This window comes from Rhinopithecus roxellana, chromosome 10, assembly GCF_007565055.1.
Source record: "Rhinopithecus roxellana isolate Shanxi Qingling chromosome 10, ASM756505v1, whole genome shotgun sequence".
In the NCBI taxonomy this organism is placed as follows: domain Eukaryota; kingdom Metazoa; phylum Chordata; class Mammalia; order Primates; family Cercopithecidae; genus Rhinopithecus; species Rhinopithecus roxellana.
In genome coordinates this window covers 60,997,672-61,025,495 of record NC_044558.1, presented here as the reverse complement: position 1 = coordinate 61,025,495, position 27,824 = coordinate 60,997,672, and the positions used below count along the sequence as shown (strand labels likewise).

General features: G+C 50.9%; 2 protein-coding genes and 1 long non-coding RNA gene across 6 annotated transcripts; 2 read left to right on the top strand and 1 right to left on the bottom strand.

Annotated features, from left to right (window-relative positions):
- Positions 1-107: 107 nt before the first annotated feature.
- On the bottom strand, positions 108-10,317 carry LOC115899904. The gene is made up of 4 exons (XR_004059496.1): positions 10,230-10,317; positions 6,880-7,144; positions 6,067-6,329; positions 108-4,689 (listed from the first exon to the last, which is right to left on the bottom strand). It is a non-coding gene; the product is annotated as an uncharacterized LOC115899904 (long non-coding RNA).
- GPD1 (glycerol-3-phosphate dehydrogenase 1) lies at positions 2,340-9,839 on the top strand. The gene is made up of 8 exons (XM_010385358.2): positions 2,340-2,609; positions 3,088-3,265; positions 4,063-4,203; positions 4,801-4,939; positions 5,335-5,447; positions 6,089-6,322; positions 6,545-6,651; positions 7,952-9,839. The coding sequence occupies exons 1-8, from the start codon at positions 2,569-2,571 to the stop codon at positions 8,046-8,048; spliced, it is 1,050 nt and encodes a 349-aa protein (XP_010383660.1). The 5' UTR covers positions 2,340-2,568; the 3' UTR covers positions 8,049-9,839.
- Positions 10,318-10,632: 315 nt separating the features above from the next.
- On the top strand, positions 10,633-26,139 carry LOC104679693 (cytochrome c oxidase assembly protein COX14). Of its 4 annotated transcripts, none has more exons than XM_010385355.2 (2): positions 10,633-10,819; positions 21,681-22,113. In XM_010385355.2, the coding sequence occupies exon 2, from the start codon at positions 21,689-21,691 to the stop codon at positions 21,860-21,862; it is 174 nt and encodes a 57-aa protein (XP_010383657.1). In that variant the 5' UTR covers positions 10,633-10,819; positions 21,681-21,688; the 3' UTR covers positions 21,863-22,113. The 4 variants fall into 4 exon arrangements, 3 of the variants coding, with proteins under 3 accessions (XP_010383657.1, XP_010383658.1, XP_030794247.1); XR_004059495.1 differs by lacking the exon at positions 21,681-22,113 and adding an exon at positions 25,683-26,139 and having other exon boundaries at positions 10,690-10,819; XM_010385356.2 differs by lacking the exon at positions 10,633-10,819 and adding an exon at positions 13,848-13,990.
- The last annotated feature ends 1,685 nt before the right edge of the window (positions 26,140-27,824 follow it).

Sequence of the window (27,824 nt, the reverse complement as noted above, 5' to 3'; positions counted from 1 at the left end):
GCACCACCATGCCCGGCTAATTTTGTATTTTTAGTAGAGATGGGGTTTCTCCATGTTGATCAGACTGGTCTCAAAACTCCCAACCTCAGATGATCCGCCTGCCTCGGCCTCCCAAAGTGCTGGGATTACAGGCGTGAGCCACCGTGCCCGGGTAAGAGTTCAGTTCTTAAGAGCACCATGGAAGTTCTGTGTTGTCATCCTCATACTGTAGACAACTAGCCCCTCCTTGGCCGAGTTTGGAAGACAGCTCAGGAGAGATTCTCATTAGCAATCACTTGAAACTCGCCTGCAGTTCTACCTGCTTCCCACTTGGGGGCTCGTGACTTTTTCCTTTGTCATTATGCAAGAATGGGGTTTGGAATATAGGATCAGAGTGCAACCACTTTCCAAAGTTGTAGTTTAAAAATTATCCTTTGTATCTTTGGATGGGAACATTCTAGCATTGCCTGTTCAATATATGTAATCAAAGCCACCAAAAAATCCAACCACTGTTCCTTCTCCGGAACTTGGGGTTTATCAGACTTGAGAAAGGAAAGCAGAGAGGAGTGGTTGGGCTGATAACTAGGAGTGGAGAAAATTGATGTCAAGGACATTGAAATGGCATCTGTTTTTACCCAGGCTAATTACATGTATAATGAATGGCTGACGAACCATTATTAATTTCAAGCAAATAATCTACAGTTTGCTCTTGGGAAAAGAGCTCTAGTGATACAGATAACTTCCTGTGATGAGCCAGTTCTGAATCTCTGCACCCTCTTTATTCCCATGTAAATGAGCACATTCTTAGTCTCCACACTACCTAACATGATTGTAGGGGCAAAATGAGAGAGGGAAGCATTTAGGCAAAAACAAGGGGGTTATTTTATGCATAAACATCCATTCTTTGGGGCTCTCATCATTTGTGCCAGGGACAGAAGCATCCTTTCTCTTCCATCACCCGTAATCAGTGCTCCCAGCTGGCAGCCTGGCACTGGAGCCTTCATCTCAGTGCCAGTGCAATAAAGGAGTGGTCTGTAGGAGGCTGTCTCCGTATTAGGTATAACATTGTGCAAAGAAAAACAGCCAACTACTGATTTCATGTCCGTTTCCCTATGGGAACTCACTGGCCATGGAAGGAGAATATGGTTGGTTTTTCCTGGGCAGTCCCTGGAACTTAGAAAGCCATTTCTTCCCAGTCTTGACCTCCTGCCTGCTTACCCCTACCCACAGGTTGTACCCAGACTTCCCTCTAGCCCAGTGCTTGTTACCAGTTGCTGGCCAGCAACAGCCCAGGGGGATGGCAACACCCACCTAAACGTCTGCCAAGCCAGGAGGACAGCACATGAGCACATGGTGGTGTCTGCCCTCTAGGCCAAGGTGCACAGTGTTAGGAGCCTCTTGTTCCACTCTCCAGATCAGCTGGAAACCAGAGCTTCCCTCGTCTTAGACAAACAGATGGCTGTGGGCGATGCAGAGCCCTGAACTGCTATGTTCCTTCCATTTTCGCCCTTCCCCAAAAAACAGACACCAAACTTACCCCCAGTGACGGCATCTGAGACCACAAAGCCCCACGGACACAGCTGCCCCGGGTCCTGCCTCCTTTCCCCTTTTCTGGCCTCTGCAGACTAGCCATTCACCTGAGGAAGCCCCTGGGGCAGTACCTTGGAAACCCCTAAGAGGAGGAGTTGAAGGAGGCTCAAACCCTCTCAAGGACAGTGTGCACTCTGCCTGCCTCCTATTCTTTCCTGTCCTCTTAAGTCCAGAGTCTACAACAAAATTGTGTGCCGCAATTCTCAGAGCCCTCTAACTTTGACCTTTCCCACTTTCCCTAGAACACATTTTTGGGTGGGGATCATCTGAGGTGAGAGGCCCATGGATGAGTCCCCAAGATGACCTTTGTGAGTGACCAAGACAACCTTGTCTTTTGAGGCTCCTGGAGCCTCATCCTTTTTTGAGCTGAGCTGTCCTCAAAGCAGGCCCTTACCTCTTAATGTGGCCTCATCTTTAGAGACGGGAAGTGGGCCCACATCCCCCACCCCAGCCCTGCAGTGCAGCTAGCGTGGGCCTGCTAGAGGACAGAACTGTGGAACAGGGTCCTGCGAGGGTATGTGGCAGGGTGTGGGATAGGGAGTCATGGAGGAGCCTACCTCTGAAAGGCATTCCCCTAGCTGCTACTGAAGCTAAATACAATTTATTTTTTGCTGGGAGACAGAAGGGAGTGAGAGAGACCAGTCACCTGCTCCTTATCTGGGCTATTTTCTTGGCAGACCTCAAAATGAGACCATGGTGGGGAGGGGGTAGGAAGCTGGGCTGGGACCAAGGGAAGAAGCTTGCCAGCACTGTCAGCCGATGAGCCCAGGAGGAAAAGCAGGGCCTAGTCTCTGCCCCATTCCTGTTCCCCACCTGTCTGTACCCTGTCTCTCCTTTCCCTGGCTCTGCCAGACTCTATCTCCCTGGGCGCCAGCCTCCCCACCCACCCCTGAAGGGCGGGGCTTGGCTGCACCCACGTGTGGTGGAGTTAAATGCTCCTAGCCGGCAGAGGAGCCAGGGAGTGTGGCACTGAGCTGGCTCAGGCAGAGACGCGGCACCATGGCTAGCAAGAAAGTCTGCATTGTAGGATCCGGGAACTGGTAAGCGGCTCTGTCAAGTGATATGGGGGAAGGGTAGGCCCCCCAGGACAGAGGTGGGTAGGAGGCAGAATAGGTGGGAAAGGCCCTCAGGTTCCTGTTCAGCCCCTGCTGCTATCTTCTATCATAGCAGCACAGGACAGAGGGTGCCTGGCCCTCTCCTGGCCCCCGCCTGCCTGGGCAGCTGCACCTGTTCACCATGGGAAGGCGTCTCCAGAGCGCTCCATGTGAAGAGCTGCTTGAGTTTGGGGGTGGGAAGATGGGAAGGGGGGCTCCCTTCTCTAGTAGCAAAGGGTGAGGAGACTGAGTCTCCTTTCTACTGCCAGGTCACTGGGGACATGTTTGACATGGGAGTGGAGGTGATAGGGAGGTAGAAGTGAACAGCCTGGGGGGCTGCTGTGAGATCCTGAGGTGGGGCGCTGCCCCAACGCTTGCCACTGTTCCCTCCTCCTGTACTTTCCTGGGCTCCCCCTCCTGCCAGGGGCTCAGCCATCGCCAAGATCGTGGGTGGCAATGCAGCCCAGCTGGCACAGTTTGACCCACGGGTGACCATGTGGGTGTTTGAGGAAGACATTGGAGGCAAAAAGCTGACTGAGATCATCAACACGCAGCATGAGAATGTCAAATACCTGCCAGGGCACAAGCTGCCCCCAAATGTGGTGAGCCCCAACACCCTGCAAGGAATGGGTAGAGGAAGGGAGGGCCAGGAGTCGGAGCCGACCTTACTCAACAGGTGTCTCCTGCTGAGGGGGCCACTTCAGGTGCGGCAGGACTTGGGAAAGTCTCAGGAGGGCTGCTCTGGGCCCTTTCCTGAGGACTGAGGAGAACCTGTGCTTTCCCCTCACAGGCTCCCAGGCGGGTGGGTGGGTGGGGAAGGGATGGGAGAACAAGTTGGTCTCCATGGCAGCCAAAGACTGGGCTCCCAGACTAGGGGTCCGGTAGTGCCTGCCTCAGGCACTAATCCTGTTACTCATTCACTGAGTGATTAGCCGACTTGGAGGCTGCTCCTTGGACTTATGGTCTTTGGTCAAACCCACGTGGTTCTCCTCACCTGGAAAGGGGAAGCAGGGAAGAGAGCAGAAAAGCTGAGGCTCCCCTTTCCCAGCTGGGGTCCCTGAGGAGCTGGATGATGAAATCTTATTTGAGCTCTTTCTTTTGCCAAGCCCAGGTTGCTTTTGGCCTCCCGCACTGTCCCACAGCCAAGGGATAGGAGAGTGCAGGGATGAGGTTTCCAGGAGTCCTCAAGAGCCCAGGACAGCTGGAGGGAGAGAGTGTGGTGGCTGTGGGGAGGGAGTAGAGTATCATTTCTCCAAGTTCAGTCCTTCTAGATTCAGTCTCAAACAAGCCTTCCTGCCCCCCTACCAGCCTCACTCTTTGGCTCCCAGATCTCCTGAATGGGGTTCCACAGTGGCTGGGGAGGTCTGCCAGGCCCGTGAGCACTTGGTCACCCCCACAGGTGGCTGTCCCGGATGTGGTCCAGGCTGCAGCGGATGCTGACATCCTGATCTTTGTGGTGCCCCATCAGTTCATCCGCAAGATCTGTGACCAGCTCAAGGGCCACCTGAAGGCAAATGCCATTGGCATATCTCTTATTAAGGTGCCAGGGACACCTTCATGTGGATGGGGGAGGGTGCGGCTCACTGTTGTGGGGTTCAGGGTGGGTGAAGCAAGAACAGAAATGGCAGACGGAGGTCAAGAGTTTGCCGGAGAAAAGAGAGGAAGTTGACTCTGGAGAGGCTTAGGAAAGCAGTGAGGTGCTGGGGGTCACTGGAAGGAAGGCTGAAGGGAGGAGACAAGAGATTGGTTTGGAGGGCCTGTCTCTCGGGGAGTTTGGGAGGTGTAAAGGAATGCCTGGGGAATATGAGAAGCAGGCTGGTTTGAGAAGTGTGAAGAGTAGCTGGTTTGGAGCAGTGACTGGTCACTGAATGGCAGTTTGTTAGGGCAGTCAGGCGAAGTTGCCTAGGGATGTGGAGGGGACCTGTTGCCTTGGAGAGAGAGTCTGGTTGAGGGTATGTGGCAGGACAGTTCGTCACATGCTGTCTGGCCTCCTCACAGCAAACTTGAGCTGGGAATGGGGCAGGACCTGTGGGGAGGGACAGAGATGAGCAATGGATTTGGAAGGGACAGAATTTCTGGGCAGAAGCCCACAGGTGGGCACAAAGGGCACCTGGCCTGAGCTCCATCCTGTGCTCAGGGGGTAGACGAGGGCCCCAATGGGCTGAAGCTCATCTCCGAAGTGATTGGGGAGCACCTCGGGATCCCCATGAGTGTGCTGATGGGGGCCAACATTGCCAGCGAGGTGGCTGATGAGAAGTTCTGTGAGACAACCATTGGTGAGAGCCCCCTGCCACCTGCATACACAGTGCATCTAGTTGCATCCCCTCCCCAATTGCATCCCCTCCCCAAACTGCCCCAACCCCACTTAGCCATCTCCTTCCCATAAGGCAGAGAAAGGAAGATCCAAGCATCAGAGGTGAAGGAGGCTGGGACAGCCCCAGGGAAGGGGCTGCAGGGCCTGCTTAGGGAAGTACAGTGATGAGCCCTCCCTGAGAGCCGGTGCAGTGGCACAACTGTGGTCCCAACTACTCAAGAGGCTGAGGCGGGAGGATTGCTTAAGCCCAGGAGTTTGAATCTAGCCTGGGCAACAGAGAGAGAACCCCGTCTCTATAAAATAAATATTTTTTACAAAGAGTCCTTCCCTCAAAGCCTTGCCCCCTCCTCACTTTAGGCTGCAAGGACCCGGCCCAGGGACAACTTCTGAAAGAGCTGATGCAGACACCCAATTTCCGTATCACAGTGGTGCAAGAGGTGGACACAGTAGAGATCTGTGGAGCCTTAAAGGTGAGAGGGGCACAGAGGCAGCTATGGGGTGAGGAGAAGGCCCCAAAGGAGGCCTAGCTGAGCTCTACCTGCAGGCACTCCAGGCTCTCACTATTGAGCAGTGGTTCTCCTTTCCTACCATGTCCCATGCATACAGGAGGAGCTGCAGAAGCAAGGCCAGGGCCATTCAGGCCGGCTGATTGTTCATCATCAGACCGTAGACCCCCTTACTCCTTTCCCACTTTAGCCCTGTGTGGGACTCCCTATCCTCTGGCTCCAGGAGGTGGTCTAGGGGGACAAGGAGATGCCCAGGTTAATGGGAGACAAGACATCCATGACACCCAGACAGACTAATGGCCAGAACTATGAATCCTGGACAGCTGCTGACTTGAGGGCTATACAATGGAATGGTCATAGATGTGAAGGTCAACTAGAGAGAAGAGTGGTTTTCAGAAAATGTCCTCAAGGAGGGAGTATGGGGCAGGGCTAAGAAAGGGGGTGCAGCAAGGGGGGAAACCAAGAGGCGGAAGTAGCTTCTAAAAGCCACACACTATACCTCACTTATGCAGTGGGTGTCCTGGCTGATGAAAGGCGCATGAGGGGGCTCCACATGGGGCCTATAGGAGGGGTCTTTTCTCACCTATGACCTCCACTCCTTCAAGAATGTAGTGGCCGTGGGTGCTGGCTTCTGTGATGGCCTGGGCTTTGGCGACAACACCAAGGCGGCAGTGATCCGGCTGGGACTCATGGAGATGATAGCCTTTGCCAAGCTCTTCTGCAGTGGCCCTGTGTCCTCTGCCACCTTCTTGGAGAGCTGTGGTGTTGCTGACCTGATCACTACCTGCTATGGAGGGCGGAACCGGAAAGTGGCTGAGGCCTTTGCGCGTACAGGAAAGGTGGGCCCTGGGAGAAGGGAGAACAGAGGGGGGCCCTGTAGGTATCCAGGTAGAGGTGCTTGGCAGGAGGCATCTCTGGAGTACAAACATTAAGACTGTTGCGAACATCCCCATCCCTCTTTTCCTCCCAAGACCCCACTCCCATCTGAGCTCCAGTCTCTCCACCCCCTACTGACAACCCTTCTCTCCCCTTTCCATCCACTCATCCTGTTTTCTGCACAGTCCATTGAGCAGCTGGAGAAAGAGATGCTGAATGGGCAGAAACTGCAGGGGCCCGAGACAGCCCGGGAGCTACATAGCATCCTCCAGCACAAGGGCCTGGTGGACAAGTAAGTGTTGGCCACAGCCCCACTGATTAAGGGAGCCACGGCCAGAAGTGTTCGCCCTGTTCATCATCTTCCTGAACCTGCCACAAATCTGTGAAGTGGACAGAGAGGGGAGTGTTACCTTATGTTTCAGACAGTCCAGAGCTTGCAGAATCTGGCATGCCCACTGTCCCCCAGCTAGTTCACAGTATTTGAACTCCTTCCAGTCTAGTGCTCTTCACACTACATTACCTGGATCCCTTTGTGTCCCTCCTTCCTTGTCCTCTGCTCTGGGGTTGGAGCTCTGGGGCAGCAGGAATAAGCTCATCCCACTTCTGTCCATCACCCCCAGTTTGAGTCTCTCCCCCAAGGCCAACCCATCTGTTCCCTGAATCCTGTTCTGGGTGCTGAGGTGTAAGGAGAAGGATGGGCTCTGCTTCAAGGTGCTCCTTTTCAGAAAGACAGCAGGGGTGACTGGGCTGATCAGAGCAGAGCTGTGCTGGTCTGAGAAAGACTCCTAGAAGAAGAGAGTATGAAACAGGTTCAGAAGATCCACTCATGACTGGTCAGGGTAAAGTCTGGAAAAGGGAGCAGCTGGGCAAAAGGACAGGAAGAAGGAAATGGGTATTTATTGGGCACTTTCACATCATACCTAATTACATCTTCACATATACAATCATATCTTCACTCCCTTGTTATACTGGCCCCATTTTATAGTCGGTGACACTGAGGCTCAGAGAGGTTAAGTGCGTTGCTCAAGGCTGGGCACGGTGGCTCACACCTGTAATCCCAGCACTTTGGGACTCCAGGGCGGGTGGATCACGAGGTCAGGAGTTCGAGTTCAGCCTGACCAACATGGTGAAACCCCATCTCTACTAAAAATACAAAAATTAGTCAGGCGTGGTAGTGCGCGCCTGTAATCCCAGCTACTCAGGAGGCTGAGGCAGGAGAATCGCTTGAACCTGGGAGGCGGAGGTTGCAGTGAGCTGAGATCATGCCACTGCACTCCAGCCTGGGTGACAGAGCAAGACTCTGTGTCGTCAACAACAACAACAAAAAAGTGTGTTGCCAAGTTGGCACAAAAAATCCAAGCCAGAGAATCATGCAGGCCAGTTCAACACGGTAGGGAGCAGGGCAATCAGCAATCTGAGGTTAAACCCAGGGCTAGGAAGTTCACATTCTCAGCAGGCAGAAATTCAGAGCCAGCCTCCCTGAGCTCCAAGGTGGGAGGGCAGGGGACAGGAAGGTTAGGTAGTGAGTGGGGGTGGGGGTAGAGTGGACTAGGAGTGGGAGGCTAAGCTGAGCCTTTGCCTCTCCAATCTAGGTTTCCCTTGTTCATGGCTGTGTACAAGGTGTGCTACGAGGGCCAGCCAGTGGGTGAATTCATCCGCTGCCTGCAGAATCATCCAGAACATATGTGAGTAGGGCCAGGGCCCAGGCCAGGCCGCTTCTTTACCCCAGTGGAGACCAGCAGAAGCCTGCGGTACCTAGTCACCAGGATCTCCAGGACTCCCAGGGAGCAGACTCTTTGCATCTTTTCACTGGAGGATAGGAGGCTATGGGGCCCAGCGACGCACCTGGAGATTCTGAACTGTCAAGCCACTGGCAGCCTCTTGCCACCACATTTGCCAGAAATGCAGTTGCCCTGTCCCTCTCCTGATGTGGGGCTTTCTCCGTGTCCTCTGGGAGGGATGGAATCAAGCCCCAGCGCTGCTTGCTTGGCGGCGGGGGTGATGTATGAGGGGAAGGGTTGGGGGAGAAGCCAGCAGGGCAGGGGCTGCCAGTGGCTGTCTCACACAGACCAGGAATCCTGTTAAAGGGCTGAAGAAGTATCTCAGCCACAGGAGGGATGAGGCAAGGATTGTCAGGGAGGGGTCTGGGCTTCTGAGCTGATGCAGACCCCAGGGACCCCTTTGCTGACCTCTGCCAGGACCCACACAGCTTCAATGGATCTCAGTGTTTGTTAACAAAATACAAAGATCTCAAACAAACCCCTTCTAGCTTCTCCTAGCAACATCTGTGTCCTCAGAAACCTCTGGTCCTCCCCTTTCCCCCTCCCCCAGGCTGCCCTGGCACCCGAGTTGCTGCCATGCTGGCATCTCTAGCCCAGTGGCTTGATATTCTCCCCAGGGACTTCCCGGTTCCTAGTTCATTGCCAGCTCCTCCCCACTCTGTGTGACCTTTCCAAGCCTTCCCTCACCCTCCCCGCCAGCACCCTCTTTGGGGAGCAGGAACTTAATCTGCTGACAGAGCTATACCTTTCACAGCAGGCTCAGATCACTCTGTGACCTTTGTATTCACCCAGCCTCCCTTCTCAGTAGTTACAGCTGGGTGAGGTGTCAGCTGAGCCCCTCCTGTGCTATCTCCCCAGAGGACATCCCTGACTCCACCCTTTTCTTCCTCCCAAACCCTGCACCTCTTCCTCAGCTGCTCCAGATCGGCCAGGGTAACCAGCTAACCCATGCCTGGCATCTGGAAGCCAGCAGGCCAAAGGGTGTCCCAAAGGCTGACGAACGGTAGGGAAGGGTGAGCAGGTTCCTATGTTGGTTGGCACCGATATTCCAAGGGCAGCTCTCTTTGCTGAATGAGGGCCTTCTTGTGAGGTACTGACCACACCAGCAACTCCGGAGCTAGGAAACTCAAGGAGGAGGAAGATAATCAAAACCACCCTACTCCCTGGGGTGAGGGAAGAACAGGAGGGGAGGAGGAGGTGTGTGCTCTGCACTGGCCTTGCTCCAGGATGGGGTGGCAGCAGGGGACTGTCACAAGTCAGCAGCCTAGGCCTCTAGCTATAAATAGTCCGGAGGGCCCGAGAGGCTCCCGCCCCGTCCAGCAGGGGTCTCGGCTTCCTGTGTGGAAGCACCTGGCACACTGGCTCTGGCCAGCATTATGCTAAAACCCTCTTACTCTCCAACGAACCAGGGAGGCGGGCTCCTCTCTGCGCCTAGCCCTTGAGAATGCTGTCTTACCAGTGAACGGTGCGGCTGCCCAGATCAGGCAGCAGGAGTGAGGGGCACAGTCACCTCAGGCCTGGCTGAGCCCAGGTCTGGACACTGAGTGTCCAGAGCTGCCTCCCCAGGAGGTTAAGGTGGGGGCAAAGGGGAAGCTTCAAACACTTTGCCTACTTTTGTTCACTCCCCAGTCCACTGTGACTCAGGTCTTCCCATCAGGCCTATTTGTCTACCCAATAAAGTGTGTTTTTTCCAGAAACAGGAAGAGTTGGGAGAGGGAGCTTCAGTGCATATGGCAGTGCGTGTGCTGGTGTGTATCATTGCACGTATGTTTCCCCTCTTACCGTAGGAAAAATGAAAAAAAGAAATCCCTCCTCCATAATCGCAGCCACTCCAGGGGTCAGCGGCGGTGCCCACTCAGTCCCCTCCTCTCTCTCCCCTCTCCCGCCAGCTCCCCCTCCCGCCCTCGCCGCAAGCTGACCCCAGCCTTCCTGGCGCTTCTTAGGGGCTTTATCATGCCTCCTGCAAGAAGAGAGGTCACACACGGGGCAGAAACATTAGACACTCATCCCTCGTGCCCATTCCTTGGTCATGGCCCAAGCTGCCGCATCCTTGGCGGTCCGGGCCTCGCGGTGCCCCTCGGGTCCCTACCTGGACTCGGCCCACAGCCTGGCTCTAGGGGGCGCGCGGTTCACCTCCAGAGGGCCGGCTCCGAGAATCTACCCAGCTACTGGAGACGTCACCATGCCGTAGGCTGAGGATTGGTTGACTCTGATTTAGCATCCTAAAACTTCCGGTTCCAGAGCTTGGCTCGTCAAAGACCCACCCTCGAGGTAGCGAAACCACAGCCCCCAGAATTCAGCGGGCCTCTCCGAGACCACGGCGCGTCTGCGGATGCGTAGTAAGGATTACGGGCCCGGAAGCCGGAAGTTCAAAGCCGGCCTTCAGCTGGACTGACGGCCAGCGCTGACTCCCGCCTTACTGGGCGGAGTTGTGCCGCGTCTGATGCGCAGTTCCCTTTCTAGCGTTGAAAGCCGAATCCTAGAGGCTAACCCGGCAGGTGGGCGGGAGAAAGTCGCTTTCCGCACCAATAGCTGAGGCGTTCAGGGTTGTCCAGGGACGCTATCCTCACGTGTGTGGTTCCGAGTGCTGCGTTTGGCTGTGCTGGGAAGTTGAGTAGACAGTGGCCTCGAGACCCTGCCTGCCTGAGGAGGCATCCGCGAAGGAGCTGCAGCATCCAGGTACGCCGCCGGCTAGGGCCGAGCAGGGACTGCCAGTCCCGCTGCCTGCGCGCCCACCTGAGTCAGCCTCCGCTTGCCGCGTCCTCCCATCCCCCAGTCTTCAGGCCTAGTGCCCTTGAATTCAGTCACCTGCATCTGTTGTGTCGCGGACCACAAGCCGCACTGCTTCCTGCCCAAGCCCAAGCCCGAACTCCTCGCAGCAGTAGGTCCGCCTTGCTAGACCTCAGCACTAATGTTGTCAAACTTCGACTCCTGCCTGCACCCTCCACGCTCCGACTACTCCAAATGTCCCTTCCTTTATAGACCTCTGCGTCCTGATAAGTGGCTCTCCGGGGCTGCCTTCGTGCATATCGACTATCCAGCTCCACCTCTTGACCGCATTCACTTCCTGGAATGCTCTTCCTGCTCCTCTTCTCCAGCCCGCCCTTCTAAAAAGACAGTTCCACTGCCACCCCGATTCCCACCCCTACCCTTTTCTGCTAAGTTTTCTCAAGCCTCCACCCTGTCTCTGAGCTCTTGTCTGAACTCTCACAGTGCCTGTCCCATCAGACTATAAGCTCCTGTATGACAGAAGCCATGTTCTTTTTAGCGGCCTCCGTAGCATTATGTATTGTATTTATTGTATATTTTATTATTTTATTTTATTTTATTTATATCATACAGGGTCTTGCCTTGTCGCTCAGGCTGCATGTGTGCCCCACCAAGCCCGGGCAATTAAAAAAAAAAAAAGATTTTTCTTTTTTAAAAAAGGTCTCGCTATGAGTGCAAGCCATCCTCCTGCCTCGGCCTCCCAAAGTGTTGGGATTATCGGCGTGAGCCGCCGCACCAGGCCGATATTACTCTCTAAGTGCCGAATAAAAAGTAGATAAATGATGATGGATAGATACCCTAAAAGCCCTGAGTTGACCACTATGCAATGTATGCATGTAACAAAATCGCACCTTTACCCAAACATTTATACAAATTTTTATTTATTTATTTATTTATTTATTTATTTATTTATTTATTTATTTATTTTGAGACAGAGTCTCGCTCTGTCGCCCAGGCGGGAGTGCAGTGGCCGGATCTCAGCTCACTGCAAGCTCCGCCTCCCGGGTTTACGCCATTCTCCTGCCTCAGCCTCCCGAGTAGCTGGGACTACAGGCGCCCGCCACCTCGCCCGGCTAGTTTTTTGTATTTTTTAGTAGAGACGGGGTTTCACCGTGTTAGCCAGGATGGTCTCGATCTCCTGACCTCGTGATCCACCCGTCTCGGCCTCCCAAAGTGCTGAGATTACAGGCTTGAGCCACCGCGCCCGGCCACAAATTTTTAAAAACGAGCGAATCTAAGCTGAGATGATAGATGCATTTGAGGGAATGAGTTTTCCAGGGGAGAAACCTGAGTCTTGAGGTCCCCCTGTGTTTAGAAGGCAGAACAAGAGAAAAGCCATAACCCTTGCAAATTGCACCCCTAAGACATTTTCTGTAATGATTTTATGTTTTTTCTCATTTTTCTGAAACCTGCAGCCCAACCCCATCACTCCATAACAGAGACCCAGTGTTTTGTGTTTTATTGAGAAAATGGATGCCCCTCAGATGAAAGTGTTCCTCTGCTAACCTCAAGTTTCCCTTATTTCCAAGATGAATCCTTCTACTCATGCATGTAACCTACCTTTCTTCCTTTCTTCCTTCCTCCCTCCCTCCCTCCCTTCCCTCCCTTTTTTGATGGAGTTTTGCTCTTTTTTTTTTTTTTTTTTTTTTTTTGAGACGGAGTCTTGCTCTGTCGCCCAGGCTGGAGTGCAGTGGCCGGATCTCAGCTCACTGCAAGCTCCGCCTCCCGGGTTTACGTCATTCTCCTGCCTCAGCCTCCCGAGTAGCTGGGACTACAGGGGGCCGCCACCACGCCCGGCTAGTTTTTTGTATTTTTTAGTAGATACGGGGTTTCACCGTGTTAGCCAGGATGGTCTCGATCTCCTGACCTCGTGATCCACCCGTCTCGGCCTCCCAAAGTGCTGGGATTACAGGCTTGAGCCACCGCGCCCGGCCGAGTTTTGCTCTTGTTGCCCAGGCTGGGGTGCAGTGGCGTGATCTCCGCAGCACGATCTCCGCTCACCGCAACCTCTGCCGCCTGGGTTCAAGTGATTCTCATGCCTCAGCCTCCGGAGTAGCTGGGATTACAGGCATTCGCCACCATGCTCAGCTAATTTTGTATTTTTAGTAGAGATGGGGTTTCTCCATGTTGATCAGGCTGGCCTCGAACTGCCGACCTCAGGTGATCTGCCTGTCTTGGCCTCCCAAAGTCCTGGGATTACAGGCCTGAGCCACTGCACCCGGCCCGGGCATATCATATTTTCCTAGGCCATCGTCTATCTGGTTCTATCCTGCCCACCTCACTTCTTGCATCCTCAGTTTAGCCACCACCGTCTTCCCCTTTGAAACATATTCTGGGCCGGGCACGCTGGCACGTGCCTGTATTCCCAGCACTTTGGGAGGCTGAGACGGGTAGATCACTTGAGGTCAGGAGTTTGAGACCAGCCTGGCCAACATGGTGGTAAAACCCCATCTCAACTAAAAATACAAAAAATTAGCCGGGCATGGTGGCACATGCCTGTAATCCCAGCTACTGGGGAGGCTGAGGCAGGAGAATCTCTTGAACCTGGGAGGTGAAAGTTGCAGTGAGCCAAGATTATGCCACTACACTCCAGCCTGGGTGCAAACGAAATTCCATCTCAAAAACAAAACAAAACAAAAACAAAAGCATATTCAGGTCTTTCTCATTAATAAGCAAAACAAAAGTAGAATTTTCTTTTTTTTTTTTTTTTTTTTTTTTTTTTTTCAGACGGAGTCTCCCTCTGCCGCCCAGGCTGGAGTGCAGTGGCCGGATCTCAGCTCACTGCAAGCTCCGCCTCCCGGGTTTACGCCATTCTCCTGCCTCAGCCTCCCGAGTAGCTGGGACTACAGGCGCCTGCCACCTTGCCCGGCTAGTTTTTTTGTATTTTTAGTAGAGACGGGGTTTCACCGTATTAGCCAGGATGGTCTCGATCTCCTGACCTCGTGATCCGCCTGTCTCGGCCTCCCAAAGTGCTGGGATTACAGGCTTGAGCCACCGCGCCCGGCCAAAAGTAGAATTTTCTTAATCTTGTTACCTTCTGAAGCTGCTGTCCTGTCACTCCCGTCAGTACTTATCTTTGGGGTAAGAGGACTGTGATTCTTGTAAAAATGTTTCTCTGTCCTGGAAAACTGGTAGACACGTGAATCTTGTGGGGTTCATAGGCCTGCTGGGGCTCTGCCTAAGAGTCTGTGCTCTTGATGTCTATATTGCTCTTTACTTGATGTTTATACTACCTATTCCAGTTTATACTACTTCAGTGCAGTCAGCTGACTGGAATCCTAGGCTTACTGGTGACCTAGTCACCCATTCCCACCCAGTGTTCCTATCTGACCAGTCTTCATAGTAATTAACTTTGCAGTAGTGGTGCCCAATTTCTTTTCTTTTCTTTAATTTTTGAGACGAAGTCTTGCTCTGTTGCTCAGGCTGAAGTGTAGTGGTGTGATCTCAGCTCACTGCAACCTCCACCTCCCGGGTTCAAGTGATTCTCCTGTGTCAGTCTCCTGAGTAGCTGGGATTACAGGCATGTGCCACCATGCCCAGCTGATTTTTGTATTTTTTTTTTTTTTTTGAGACGGAGTCTAGCTCTGTCTCCCAGGCTGGAATGCGGTGGCCGGATCTCAGCTCACTGCAAGCTCCGCCTCCCGGGTTTACGCCTTTCTCCTGCCTCAGCCTCCGGAGTAGCTGGGACTACAGGCGCCCGCCACCTCGCCCGGCTAGCTTTTGTTATATTTTTAGTAGAGACGGGGTTTCACCGTGTTAGCCAGGATGGTCTCGATCTCCTGACCTCGTGATCCGCCCGTCTGGGCCTCCCAAAGTGCTGGGATTACAGGCTTGAGCCACCGCGCCCGGCCAATTTTTGTATTTTTAATCGAGACGGGGTTTCATCATATTGGTCAGGCTTGTCTCGAACTCCTGACCTCAGGTTATCCACTCACTTTTGCCTCCCAAAGTACTGGGATTACAGGCGTGAGCCACCACGGCCAGCCTTTTTTTTTTTTTTTTTCTTTATTATCATTGTTATATTTAGAGACACAGTCTTGCTCTGCGAGTGCAGGGCTGTGATCACAGCTCACTGCAGCCCCAAACTCGTGGGCTCAGGCAAGCCTCCCACCCAAACCTTCCTAGTAGCTGGGACTGCAGGTGCATGCCACCACACCCAGCTGTGGTTCTCAATTTTTATTCTAACCTAACACACTGGAAAGATACAGTACACCTCCATCAGTGGCAGTGACTTGATACAGCAGTGATTTTCAACCAGGAAGGGGGATGTAGTTAAATGAAAAAAAAAAGAAAACAAAAAAACCCAGGTGTTTCTGGAATTTTTTTTTTTTTTTTTTTTTTTTTTGAGAGGTGGAGTTTTACTCGTTGCCTAGGCTGGAGTGCAGTGGCGCTATCTCAGCTCACCACAACCTCTGCCTCCTGGGTTCAAGCGATTCTCCTGCCTCAGCTTCCTGAATAGCTGGAATTACAGGCATGTGCGACAACGCTCAGCTAATTTTTGTATTTTTAGTAGGGATGGGGTTTTTCTGTGTTGGTCAGGCTGGTCTTGAACTCCTGATCTCAGGAGATCCGCCTGCCTCAGCCTGTCAAAGTTCTGGGACTACAGGAGTGAGCCACTGTGCCCGGCCTTGGAATTTCCTACCTGCCTTTTTTCCTTAATTGTTGCCTTCTTTAAACTGTTGCTCCCTTGGCCTCTCTCTTTCTGTCCTTATCCTCTGCTTTGGTTTTGCTCTTTACCTCCATATATATCTGAAACATAGCTTCCCTTCTAAGATCTATCTAAATTTGTGCTTCCATCTGCCTGATAGACATCATCACATGAATGTTGTGTTGAGCATCTTAATTTTTTTTTTTTTTGAGATGGAGTCTTGCTTTGTCGCCTGGCTGGAGTGCAGTGGCTGCAACTTCTGCCTTCTGGGTTCAAGCGATTCTTCTGCCTCAGTCTCCCGAGTAGCTAGGACTACAGGCGCACGCCACCATGCCCGGCTAATTTTTATATTTTTAGTAGAGACAGGGTTTCACCATGTTGGCTAGGATGGTCTCGATCTCTTGACCTTGTGATCTGCCCACCTTGTACTCCCAAAGTGCTGGCATTACAGGCGTGAGCCACTGCGCCCAGCCGTTTTTTTTGTTTTTGTTTTTTTTAAATAGAGATGGGGTCTTGCTGTGTTGCCTAGGCTTAGTCTTGAACTCCTGGGCTCAAGCAATTTCTCCTGCCTCAGCCTCCCAAAGTGCTGAGATTACCGGTGTGAACCACCATGCCTGGCTGAGCATCTTAATTTTAACATGTTCAAACCCAGCTCATGATCCTCTTTTTTTTTTTTTTTTGAGACAGGGTCTCTCTGTCACCCAGACTGGAGTGTAATGGCATGATCTCGGCTCACTGCACCTCTACCTCCTGGGCTCAAGCGATCCTCCCACCTCAGCTTCCTGAGTAGCTGGGACTACAGGTGCATGCCACTACGCCGCACTAATTTTTGCTATTTTTTGTAGAGACAGTGTTTCACCGTGTTGCCCAGGCTGGTCTCAAAGTCGTGGGCTCAAGCAATCCATCTGCCTTTGCCTCCCAAAGTGCTGGCATTACAGGTGTGAGCCACTGCACCGGCCACATGATCTTCTTGATGGACACTGCCACCACCCTGTATATACAGTGATACATACCTCTTCTCTCATTTCTTATTTCTGTTAACAGTATCCCAATCTATAAAGTTTCCTAACTTGGAGGTATTAATATTTTCAGCTTTGCCCTAATCCATTCCATTGATAAATCCTTTTCTACTTCCAAAGTAACTTCTGCATCTGTCCTTTCCATTTCTACTGCTATCACTGCTTTAGCTCAGAATCTGAAGAAGTTTTTTTTTTTGAGATGGAGTCTTGCTCTGTCCCCCATGCTGGAGTGCAGTGGTTCTCTCTCGGCTCACTGCAACCTCTGCCTCCCATGTTCAAGTGATTCTCTTACCTCAGCCTGCTGAGTAGCTGGGGCTACAGGCATTGCCACCATGCCCGGCTAATTTTTGTATTTTTAGTAGAGACAGGGTTTTGCCATGTCGGCCAGGCTGGTCTCGAACTCCCGACCTCTGGTGATCCGCCCACGTCGGCCTCCCGAAGTGTTGGGATTATAGGCGTGAGCCACTGCGCCCAGCCTGAAGAGTTGTTGCTAATTGGGTATTAGGGAAAACCACAGGATGGATTAAGACGAGAGAGGGAAGGTAAGGTTGTAGACAGCAGGATTATGTCTGTTAGTTGGTTTTATGTCACTTTTCTAGCCAAGCTGTACCATCCTGTTTTTGTTGGTTGGTGAATGCTTCCAGCTCTTTTCCTCCAGCCCTTGGAAGAGGTGGTCCTATAATTGTTAAGCATCTAGCTAGGGTGATGAGTGGGAATAGGAATAATAAGTGACAGGGAAGTTGAAGGCTGCAGGGCTCTTTGCAGGGGGCTTAGTGTTCAGCTCCATGGTGTGTGTGTTTTCTACCTTAGTGTCCAACTCCGTGGGTGTGTGTTTTGTTCACTGTCACATGCACAGCTTGGGGCCATTTCAAACCTCAGATTTCAAACCTGAACACAGTCCTTTCTCATCTTGAACTTGTGTCACTTACTATTCTTCCTCTGACCTTACTTAATATCAGTGGGATTATATTTCAAAGAAGCTGTGCCTCAGCTCAGCTTGGGGTCCGCACTCAAGGCCTGCCTCAAAGGCAATGTTCAGCCCTTAGGGTTTACTCTGAGAAGCATTTACATGTCTGTACCTATGTCTGACCCCTCTAAACCAGCGAATCCTGTGCTTTACTTTCATATTTTTTTGTTTTTTGATACAGGGTCTCACTCTGTCACCCAGGCTGGAGTGCAGTGGTATGATCTCAGCTCACTGCAGCCTTGACCTCCTGGGCTCAAGCAATCCTCCCACCTCAGCCTCCTGAGTAGCTGGGACTACAGCCACATGCCATCATGCCTGGCTAATTAAAAAAAATTTTTTTTGTGGAGACGAGGTCTCACTATGTTGCCCAGGCTGGTCTCAAACTCCTGGCCTCAAGTGATCCTCCTGACTCGGCCTCCCAAAGCTTGGGATTACAAGGGTGAGCCACCGTGCCCTGCCCAGGTTCTTGACTTTGTTTTGTTTGTGTGTATGCTTTGGCATGTATGTGCACATGGCTGTGGTAAGGGGCGGGATTTTAAGTGTCTCTGCCTACAGTGCTGAGAGCCTAGTAAGTGGCAAGCTGCCAAAACTAAAAATAGAGTCCTCTTAGGCCTCACTGGCAGGCTTACTGGAGCCCAGTTCTCTCGAGGCTCCTCAGGACTGGTCCGAAGGTCCCTGAGACATTCCCCCCTTGGCTTCCACCCTGGCCCTCTTTTTCCTTTTTTTTTTTTTTTTTTTTTTTTTTGAGACGGTATCTTGCTCTGTTGCCCAGGCTGGAATGCAATGATGCAATCTCGGCTCAACTGCAACCTCTCCCTCCTGGGTTCAAGTGATTCTCCTGTCTCAGCCTCTGAGTAGCAGGGACGCAGGCGCGCACCACCATGCTGGGCTAATTTTTTTTTTTTTTTTTAGATAGAGTCTTGCTCTGTCACCAGGCTGGAGTGCAACAGCGTGATCTCGGCTCACTGCGGCCTCTGCCTCCCGGGTTCAAGCGATTCTCCTGCCTCAGCCTCCCAAGTAGCTGGGACTACAGGTGTGCACTGCCACGCCCAGCTAATTATTTGTATTTTTCGTAGAGACAGGGTTTCACCATGTTGGCTAGGATGGTCTCGATCTCCTGACCTTGTGATCTGCCCGCCTCAGCCTCCCAAAGTGCTAGGATTACAGGCGTGAGCCACCATACCCGAACCTTTTTTTTTTTTTTTTTCTGAGACGGAGTCTCGCTCTGTCGCCCGGGCTGGAGTGCAGTGGCCAGATCTCAGCTCACTGCAAGCTCCGCCTCATGGGTTTACGCCATTCTCCTGCCTCAGCCTCCCGAGTAACTGGGACTACAGGCGCCCGCCACCTCGCCCGGCTAGTTTTTTTGTATTTTTTTAGTAGAGACGGGGTTTCACCGTGTTAGCCAGGATGGTCTCGATCTCCTGACCTCGTGATCCGCCCGTCTCGGCCTCCCAAAGTGCTGGGATTACAGGCTTGAGCCACCGCGCCCGGACTTTTTTTTTTTTTGAGACGGAGTCTCATTCTGTCATCCAGGCTAGAGTGCACTGGCGCAATCTCACTTCGTTGCAACCTCCACCTCCCAGGTTCAAGCAGTTCTCCTGCCTTACTCTCCTGAGGAGCTGGGATTACAGGCGAGCGCCTCCATGCCCAGCTAATTTTTGTATTTTTAGTAGAGATAGTGTTTCACCATGTTTGCCAGGCTGCTCTCGAACTCCTGACCTCAGGTGTTCCGCCCGCCTCGGCCTTCCAAAGTGCTGAGATTACAGGCGTGAGCCATTGCGCCCGGTCCCACCTTGGCATTCTGAACACAGTCTTGCCTTTCCCTGCTATTTCTGTCGGTCTTCATGCAGCTTGCACATACCCCCATCCCGTCCTTGACGGAAACTATGCTCTGGTTGTTGTTTCTTTAAATATATATATATGTATTTTTGGCCAGGCACGGTGGCTCACTGCCGTAATCCCAGTACTTTGGGAGGCTAAGGCGGGTGGATCACGAGGTGAGACGATCGAGACCATTCTGGCTAACATGGTGAAACCCCATCTCTACTAAAAATACAAAAAATTAGCCGAGTGTGGTGGCAGGTGCCTGTAGTCCCAGCTACTCGAGAGCCTGAGGCAGGAGAATGGCATGAACCTGGGAGGCGGAGGTTGCAGTGAGCCGAGATCACGCCACTGCACTCCAGCCTGGGGGACAGAGTGAGACTCTGTCTCAATAAAAAAAAAAAAGATATAAAATATATATTATATATATTACATATATAACATACATATATTTTTTTATTGAGGTAGTGTTCTTGACTTTTAAGAAACCTATCTCACTGATTTCAGTCAATCTTTTATTTTCTTTTTTTTTTTTTTGAGACGGAGTCTCGCTCTGTCACCCAAGCTGGAGTGCACTGGCCAGATCTCAGCTCACTGCAAGCTCTGCCTCCCGGGTTCACTCCATTCTCCTGCCTCAGCCTCCCGAGTAGCTGGGACTACAGGCGCCCGCCACCTCGCCCGGCTAGTTTTTTGTAGTTTTTAGTAGAGACGGGGTTTCACCGTGTTAGCCAGGATGGTCTCGATCTCCTGACCTCGTGATCCGCCCGCCTCGGCCTCCCAAAGTGCTGGGATTACAGGCTTGAGCCACCGCGCCCGGCCCATCTTTTATTTTCAATTCCCTCAACAGAGTAGCACCTACGAACACATTCATGGTCCCAAATTGAGGGACATTTTGTTCTAGGTGAGGGATTCTCTACTAAACTTTCTCTTGTTTCCTAGCTTGGAATATCCAGGGAACAATTAAATTAGAAGTAATTTATCTCATGCAAATGTGAGTTAACAATTTGCTGGGGACTCAATAAGTTTCTTTTTAGCCTGTGGGATAGGTTCTTAGTGTTGGGTTTAGAACGTAGAATTAATGCTGTAGAAGGTTAAGTATAATTGAAATAATATAAAAGTACTTTTGACACTATTTCAGTTATATTATGGCTTAAACAAGCTTTAATGTTGACTTGGAAAACTAACCACCATGAATAAGATCGTTTTTATGGGGAAACAAATTGGATATCGGCCGGGTGCGGTGGCTCAAGCCTGTAATCCCAGCACTTTGGGAGGCCGAGACGGGCGGATCACGAGGTCAGGAGATCGAGACCATCCTGGCTAACACGGTGAAACCCCGTCTCTACTAAAAAAATACAAAAAAACTAGCCGGGCGAGGTGGCGGGCGCCTGTAGTCCCAGCTACTCTGGAGGCTGAGGCAGGAGAATGGCGTAAACCTGTGAGGCGGAGCTTGCAGTGAGCTGAGATCCGGCGACTGCACTCCAGCCTGGGCGACAGAGCGAGACTCTGTCTCAAAAAAAAAAACCAAAAACAAAAAACAAAAAACAAATTGGATATTGCCTGAAAGATTCCCGTTTGATCTTCCTAGAGAGAATAATTCACTGCAAATGTTTTATTTCTGCTACCTCCATTAGTTCCCTCCTAGCTAGAAAAACTGATGCTTGCTGAATATTACCAGTTACAGCAGCCCTGGCTGGTGCAGTGGCTCACGTCTGTATAGAATCCCAGCACTTTGGGAGGCCAAGGTGGGAGGATCACTTGAACCCAGGAGTTCAAGACCAGCCCTGGCAGCATACATAGCAAGACCCTGTCTCTACAAAATAATAGGAATACTGGCAGGTGTGTACCCACACCTGTAGCTTCAGCTACTTGGAAGGCTGAGGTGGGAGGGTGGGCTTGAGCCCAGGAGGTCGAAGCTGCAATGAGCCATGCTCACGCCACTGCACTCCAGCCTGGGCAACCGAGTGAGAACCTGTCTGAAAACAAACTCCAGCAGTCCAGGCTGGTCCGTGGCCAGTCACTTCTCTCCACAGGCATGGAAGGCCAAGTGTTGGCTTTGATGACATTCAGAGGCACCTGGTTCCAGGCTTGTTTCTATATCTTGTATGCAGATTTTATTTGTCCTTTAGAATCGTAGAGTTCCTAAATGATGTCTTCCAGTATCCTTATGAGACTTTACTTAGATATAGGGGCCATTCAGTATAGAGTGCAGACAGACCAAGAAGGGTGCAGAAGACATGGAATGGCTTTCAACAAGGAGATGGGCTGTGCAGATGAGGCCTTATCCTCAGGTCTAAATTCAATCTGTCTTTGTAGGGGACAAGATGCCAACTGGCAAGCAGCTAGCTGACATTGGCTATAAGACCTTCTCTGCCTCCATGATGCTCCTTACTGTGTATGGGGGGTACCTCTGCAGTGTCGGAGTCTACCACTATTTCCAGCAGCGCAGGGCCCAGCGCCAGGCCGCAGAAGAACAGAAGACCTCAGGAATCATGTAGAACTGGGGGCTTTTTCTCCTGAGCAGAGAGGCCCAAGGCATGCTGTGGAGAGACTTCACCTGCCACCATTTCCAGGTCAACAGGACTAGAGCGTTGATGGTTTTCAAACTCTGTTGGAAGAAAGTGTCTGTGATTTCTCTGGTTCTGCCAGTCTGTGCCAGTTTGACAGTTTATGGAGGCTGTTGAATCATAATGACAATGTGAGTGTGAGGTGTACCTACAGACAGTAAATATTTTGCCATATCTGTGTCTTGCTGTTTTTTGTTTACCCAAATAGTGTATGAACCACAAAAGGGGAGCCTTGTCTCCCAGTTTTCTGGGTATAGACTGGATTACCATATCTTGAGCCCTTAGCACCCGTGAAGTGGGTGATATACAGCTCCAGGAGTAGTATCTACCCTCATGATCTCAGAGGAAAGATTGTCCCAGGATTTACATAAATCCCCTGAAAGAATTCTGTAAGAAGCTTTTCTCTGGGTAGTGCCCATTCCTGGGCTGATTACTGGATCTAGGTATTTGGTTACTCTGGTCAGCATGGCCACATGTGCACCTCTACATCGAAGAGGGTGGAAGCCCTTGTTTTTGACAGCCGTAATCGAACTGCATGCAGCAAAGGAGGATAGTTCCCAAGAGGAAGGGCCGTTGGGCAGCGTATGGCAAAACAGTTCACCTCCTTAAGCTCAGTGGGTGTAGTAGAGCATAAGGATAGATTCATTGTGCTACTGCACAGGAAACCTACCTGGAGGTTTTATTGCAGAGATGTGAAGACGATTTGAAAGAAAACAAAATGCTTTCAAGACTTCATTAGGAAGTGAGAGATCCTTGCCACCATTCCATTTTGAGCTTTGAGGCTCAGCTGGTTCACCTCATTCTTGGTGATTGCCCAGAATATCAGCCCCTCTGGACACCTGTCCTCTCCCATACACTCGTGCAGACTGCGCTGACCTTTGCCCCTGCTCATAAACCTCTTCTATGATTTTATTTTATTTTATTTTATTTTATTTTTTATTTTTATTTTTATTTTTTTTTGAGACGGAGTCTTGCTCTGCCGCCCAGGCTGGAGTGCAGTGGCCAGCTCTCAGCTCACTGCAAGCTCCGCCTCCCGGGTTCACGCCATTCTCCTGCCTCAGCCTCCCGAGTAGCTGGGACTACAGGCGCCCGCCTCGTCGCCCGGCTAGTTTTTTGTATTTTTTTAGTAGAGACGGGGTTTCACCATATTAGCCAGGATGGTCTCGATCTCCTGACCTCGTGATCCGCCCGTCTCGGCCTCCCAAAGTGCTGGGATTACAGGCTTGAGCCACCGCGCCCGGCCACTTCTATGATTTTAAAACACCAACTTTCGGCTGGGCACTGTGGCTCACACCTGTAATCCCACCACTTTGGGAGGCTGAAACGAGAGGATCCCTTGAGCCCAGGAGTTTGAGACCAGCCTGGGCAACATGGTTGAAACCCTGTCTCTACAAAAAAATTTGAAAAATTCGCCAGGCATGGTGATGCATGCCTGTAGTCCGGTCGGAGGATCACTTGAGCCCAGGAGGCTGAGGCTGCAGTAAGCTATGGTCGTGCCAGTGCAGTTTAGCCTGGGTGACATGAGACCCTGCCAACCAAAATCCAGCCATCCATATATACGTACCAACTTTCCTGTATCCTCAACCCCTCTACTCCCATCTCCTCTGTGTCACCAAGGGCTCTCCTGCCTGCTCTGCTTTCCCACAGTAGGGTCATCATTCTCCCAGATCCTCAGTGCCACTTTCAAATATTACCTTCCCTACCCCAGCATCAAATTAGTCCTTTTTGACAAACTTTCTTATATTCTCATTTCTACTCCTCTAGACCTTGGAGACTTCAGGTCTCTTGATTCCATTTTTCCCCCATCTGTCAGCCCCCTTTGCCTGCACTGCTTCCTTGTCCAGCATATGCCCATAGCTGATCCCCTGAATAACTCAACCAGCACCTGCAGTCTCTGCCTTCATCTGTCTTGTTACCAAGCTTGGACCTTGGTCCTTTAATTACCTTTTCTAATTCACCCTCTTCTTTTGAGTATGTAAACTTGCTTAAGGCCCTCTACCCCACACCAAAACAGCTGTTCAGGTTTGTTTGTTGTTGTTGTTGTTTAGACGGAGTCTCGCTCTTTTACCTAGGTTGGAGTGTAATGGCGTCACTGCAACCTCTACCTCCCAGGTTCAAGCAGTCCTCCCACCTCAGCCTCCTGAGTAGCTGGGACTACAGGCGCACGCCACTGTGCACGGCTAATTTTTGTATTTTTAGTAGAGACAAGGTTTCACCATGTTGGCCAGGCTGGTCTTGAACTCCTGACTTCAGGTGATCCTCCCGCTTTGACCTCCCAAAGTGATGGGATTACAGGCGTGAGCCACTGTACCTGGCCCCTGAGGTAGTCTTGTACAACAAATTGTCGTAAGTCCTGCACAACTATCAGATGTCCTAGATATTTGGTAGGTGAAAAAAGTTTATATAATAATTATCTGAGGCCGGGCGCGGTGGCTCAAGCCTGTAATCCCAGCACTTTGGGAGGCCGAGACAGGGCGGATCACGAGGTCAGGAGATCGAGACCATCCTGGCTAATACGGTGAAACCCTGTCTCTACTTAAAAATACAAAAAACTAGCCGGGCGACGAGGCGGGCGCCTGTAGTCCCAGCTACTCGGGAGGCTGAGGCAGGAGAATGGCGTGAACCCGGGAGGCGGAGCTTGCAGTGAGCTGAGATCCGGCCACTGCACTCCAGCCTGGGTGGCAGAGCAAGACTCCGTCTCAAAAAAAAAAAAAAAAAAAAAAAAAAAAAAAAAAATTATCTGAACATCTAACTCCCTTTTACATAAAAACAAAGTATTTTTTGTACAGTTCTGCAGGCATGCAACTAAATGGAGGCAAGACTGTACAGTAGTTTGTTCACCATTTCAGAAAATCGTGCCATTAATGGCCGAACCAGCTGCTGGTGTTTGAGTCTCTGATACAACAGAATATATATCAGTCTGCACAGGATAGTAGGGTGTTGTAAGGCCACACACAGTGGCTTACACCTGTAATCCCAACACTTTGGGAGGCTGAGGTGGGAGGATTGCCTGAGCCAAGGAGTTAGAGGTTGCCGTGAGCCATGATTGCACGACTGCACTCCAGCCTGGCAACAGAATGAGACCTTGTCTTTTTTTTCTTTTTTTGAGACAGTCTCCCTCTGTTACCCAGGCTGCAGTACAGTGGCACAATCTCAGCTCACTGCAACCTCTGCCTCCCGGGTTCAAGCGGTTCTCCTGCCTCAGCCTCCTGAGTAGCTGGGACTATGTGTGTGTGCCACCACACCTGGCTAATTTTTGTATTTTTAGTAGAGACAGGGTTTCACCATGTTGGCCAGGCTGGTTAACTTGAACTCCTGGCCTCAAGTGATTCACCCGTCTTGGCTTCCCAAAGTGCTGGGATTACAGGTGTGAGCCACGGCGCCTGGCCAAGACCCTGTCTCAGTTAAAAAAAAAAAAAAAAAAAAAAGTAGGGGGTGTGTTGTAAATATGGAAAGTAGCCCAAAGGCTGGGTACCATGGGACATGCCTGTAATCCCAGCTACTTGGGAGTCTGAGATGGGATGATCGCTTGATCCCATCCAGGAGTTTGAATCAGGCCTGGACATCATAATGAGACTATTGTCTCAAAAAAACAAAACAAAAAACCAAACAAAAACCCAAAAACCAAAAAATGCAAAAGGTATTGGGCTTTATAGATGAGAACCACTGGCTACTGGGTCAAGGTCAGTGTCTTGGTTTGGGTGGCTGAAGCAAATTCCCATAGATGGTAATAGCAATTTATTTCTCATAGTTCTAGAGGCTGGGAAGTCCAGGATCAAGATGCCAGCAGATCCAGTGTATCATGAGGACACTCCTCCTGGTTTGCAGATGGTCGTCTTGCTGTGTCCTCACATGGCAGAAAGAGGAAGCAAGCTCTCCTTGTTTGTCTTACAAGGGCACTAATCCCATCACGAGGGGTCCACCCTCAGAGCCTAACGATCCCCTAAAGAGCCCACCTAATGCCGTCCCATAATGCTGTCCCACCCTCCCATAATGCTGTCCCACTGGGGGGTTAGGGTTTTGACACTGGAATTTTGAGGAGGACACAAACGTGCAGTCCGTAACAGATTCCCTATTGTGATATGCAAGACCTGTTTTTTTTGAGTTAGGGTCTCCTCTCCGTTGCCCAGGCTGGAGGGCAGTGGCATGATCGTAGCTCACTGCAGCCTCAACCTCCTCTGCTCAAGTGATCCTGCTGCCTCACCCTCCTGAGTAGCTGGGCTACAGGCACATACCACCACACCTGGCTACTGTTATTATTTTTGTAGAGATGAGGTCTCACTGTTGCCCAGGCTGGTCTCAAACTCTTTGCCTCAAGCAATCCTCCCACCTTGGCCTCTTAAAGTGCTGGGATTACAGGCATGAGCCACCACACCTGGCTATGATGGTTAATTTTACGTGTCAACCTGACTGGGTCATAGGGAACCCACATATTTGGTCTTACTCTAGGTGTATCTATCAGGATATTTCTGGGCCTCATTCAATCCATCGAAGGCCTGTACAGAACACGAAGGCTGATTAAGACAGAATCTGTCTTTAAGGTGGAAAATCAGCCTTCTGCCTTGTGACGTGGACTCAGACTGAAACTCATAACGTCAGCTCTCTTGGTTTTCAGGCCTTTGGAACTGGACTGGACCCATTGGCTCTCATGGGTCTTCAGCTTATCACCTGCACATCTTGGGACATCTCAGCCTCCAGAACCATAGAAGCCAATTCCATATAGTAAAGCTCTTTCTCTCATCTATATATCTTACCGGTTCTGTTTCTCTGGAGAACCAGACTAATGCATCCATGTTGACAGGAAAATAGTTAATTCATTGTAATTGCTGTATAATATGTCACTGAATGAGCATATCAGTTTGTTCCATTACCCTAGTGAAGGGTTATTGGGTTGTTCCCACTTTTTCCCTCTTATAAATCAATAGCAATGCAGTGAGTATTTTGTATGTTTACTTGGGCCTATGTGTTAGTTTCTCCAAAGGAGGAAATATTACGGTATTTAGCTTTACCAGTTGTTAAGTTGCTTTTCCAAAGTGGTTATGTGAATTTCACTCTTACCAGCATTTCCCTATTCTGTTAGTGTTGAGTGGTTCTATTAATTTTAATTTACCTATCATTGATATCTCATAAGCTTGAGGACTTTTTTATTGATTTATTGGCCATTAGTATGTTTACCCACTGGGATTTTCCTATTTATATCCTCCCCTCACCCCTACTTTTTTTTTCCAAGATGCTCTGTCACCCATGCTGGAGTGCAGTGGTGCGATCTCGGCTCACTGCAACCTCCACCTCCCGGGTTCAGTTCTCCTCTTGGCCTCCCGAGTAGCTGGGACTACAGGCACATGCCACTGTGCCAGGCTGATTTTTGTATTTTTAGTAGAGACAGGGTTTCACCATGTTGGTGAAGCTGGTCTCTAACTCCTGACCTGAGGTGATTCACCCACCTCAGCCTCCCAAAAGTGCTCCCAAAGTGAGCTACTGTGCCCGGCCCCACTTTTCTTTCTATTGAGTTGTCTTCTTTGAAAAAACAGTTTGTAGGCAGTACCTTATGTATTCTGGATACTAGTATTTTATTTGTTACGTGGGTTGCAGGTTTGACTGAAACAATCTTTTGGAGTTTTTATAGGGTGTGGGTGTGGCTGTAGAGTTCCATGTTGCCTGCATCACACGTCTCCCCAGAGCAAACCTGTGGACAGTGGATCCGAGACCAGTTTTTATGCACCTTCTTGGCTGGGGATTTGGTGGGGGTGGTGATGTTTTCCAGACCATACAGGAAGTGCACTCATTGAGAAAGGTTCTAAAATTCACATAAGGTGCAGGCCCAGGATTCAGAATTTGTAAGAATCTGATCCCACAAGGCTAGGCATTCAAACTTCCTTGCTTCTTCCTTTTA

Excerpts from the sequence above, each read along its gene's own strand:
- GPD1 (XM_010385358.2), top strand. The coding sequence starts at position 2,569 with ATGGCTAGCAAGAAAGTCTGCATTGTAGGATCCGGGAACTG. Across the intron at positions 6,323-6,544 it reads CCTTTGCGCGTACAGGAAAG|TCCATTGAGCAGCTGGAGAA; the intron begins GTGGGCCCTGGG and ends TTTTCTGCACAG. Across the intron at positions 6,652-7,951 it reads CACAAGGGCCTGGTGGACAA|GTTTCCCTTGTTCATGGCTG; the intron begins GTAAGTGTTGGC and ends TCTCCAATCTAG.
- LOC104679693 (XM_010385355.2), top strand. The coding sequence starts at position 21,689 with ATGCCAACTGGCAAGCAGCTAGCTGACATTGGCTATAAGACCTTCTCT.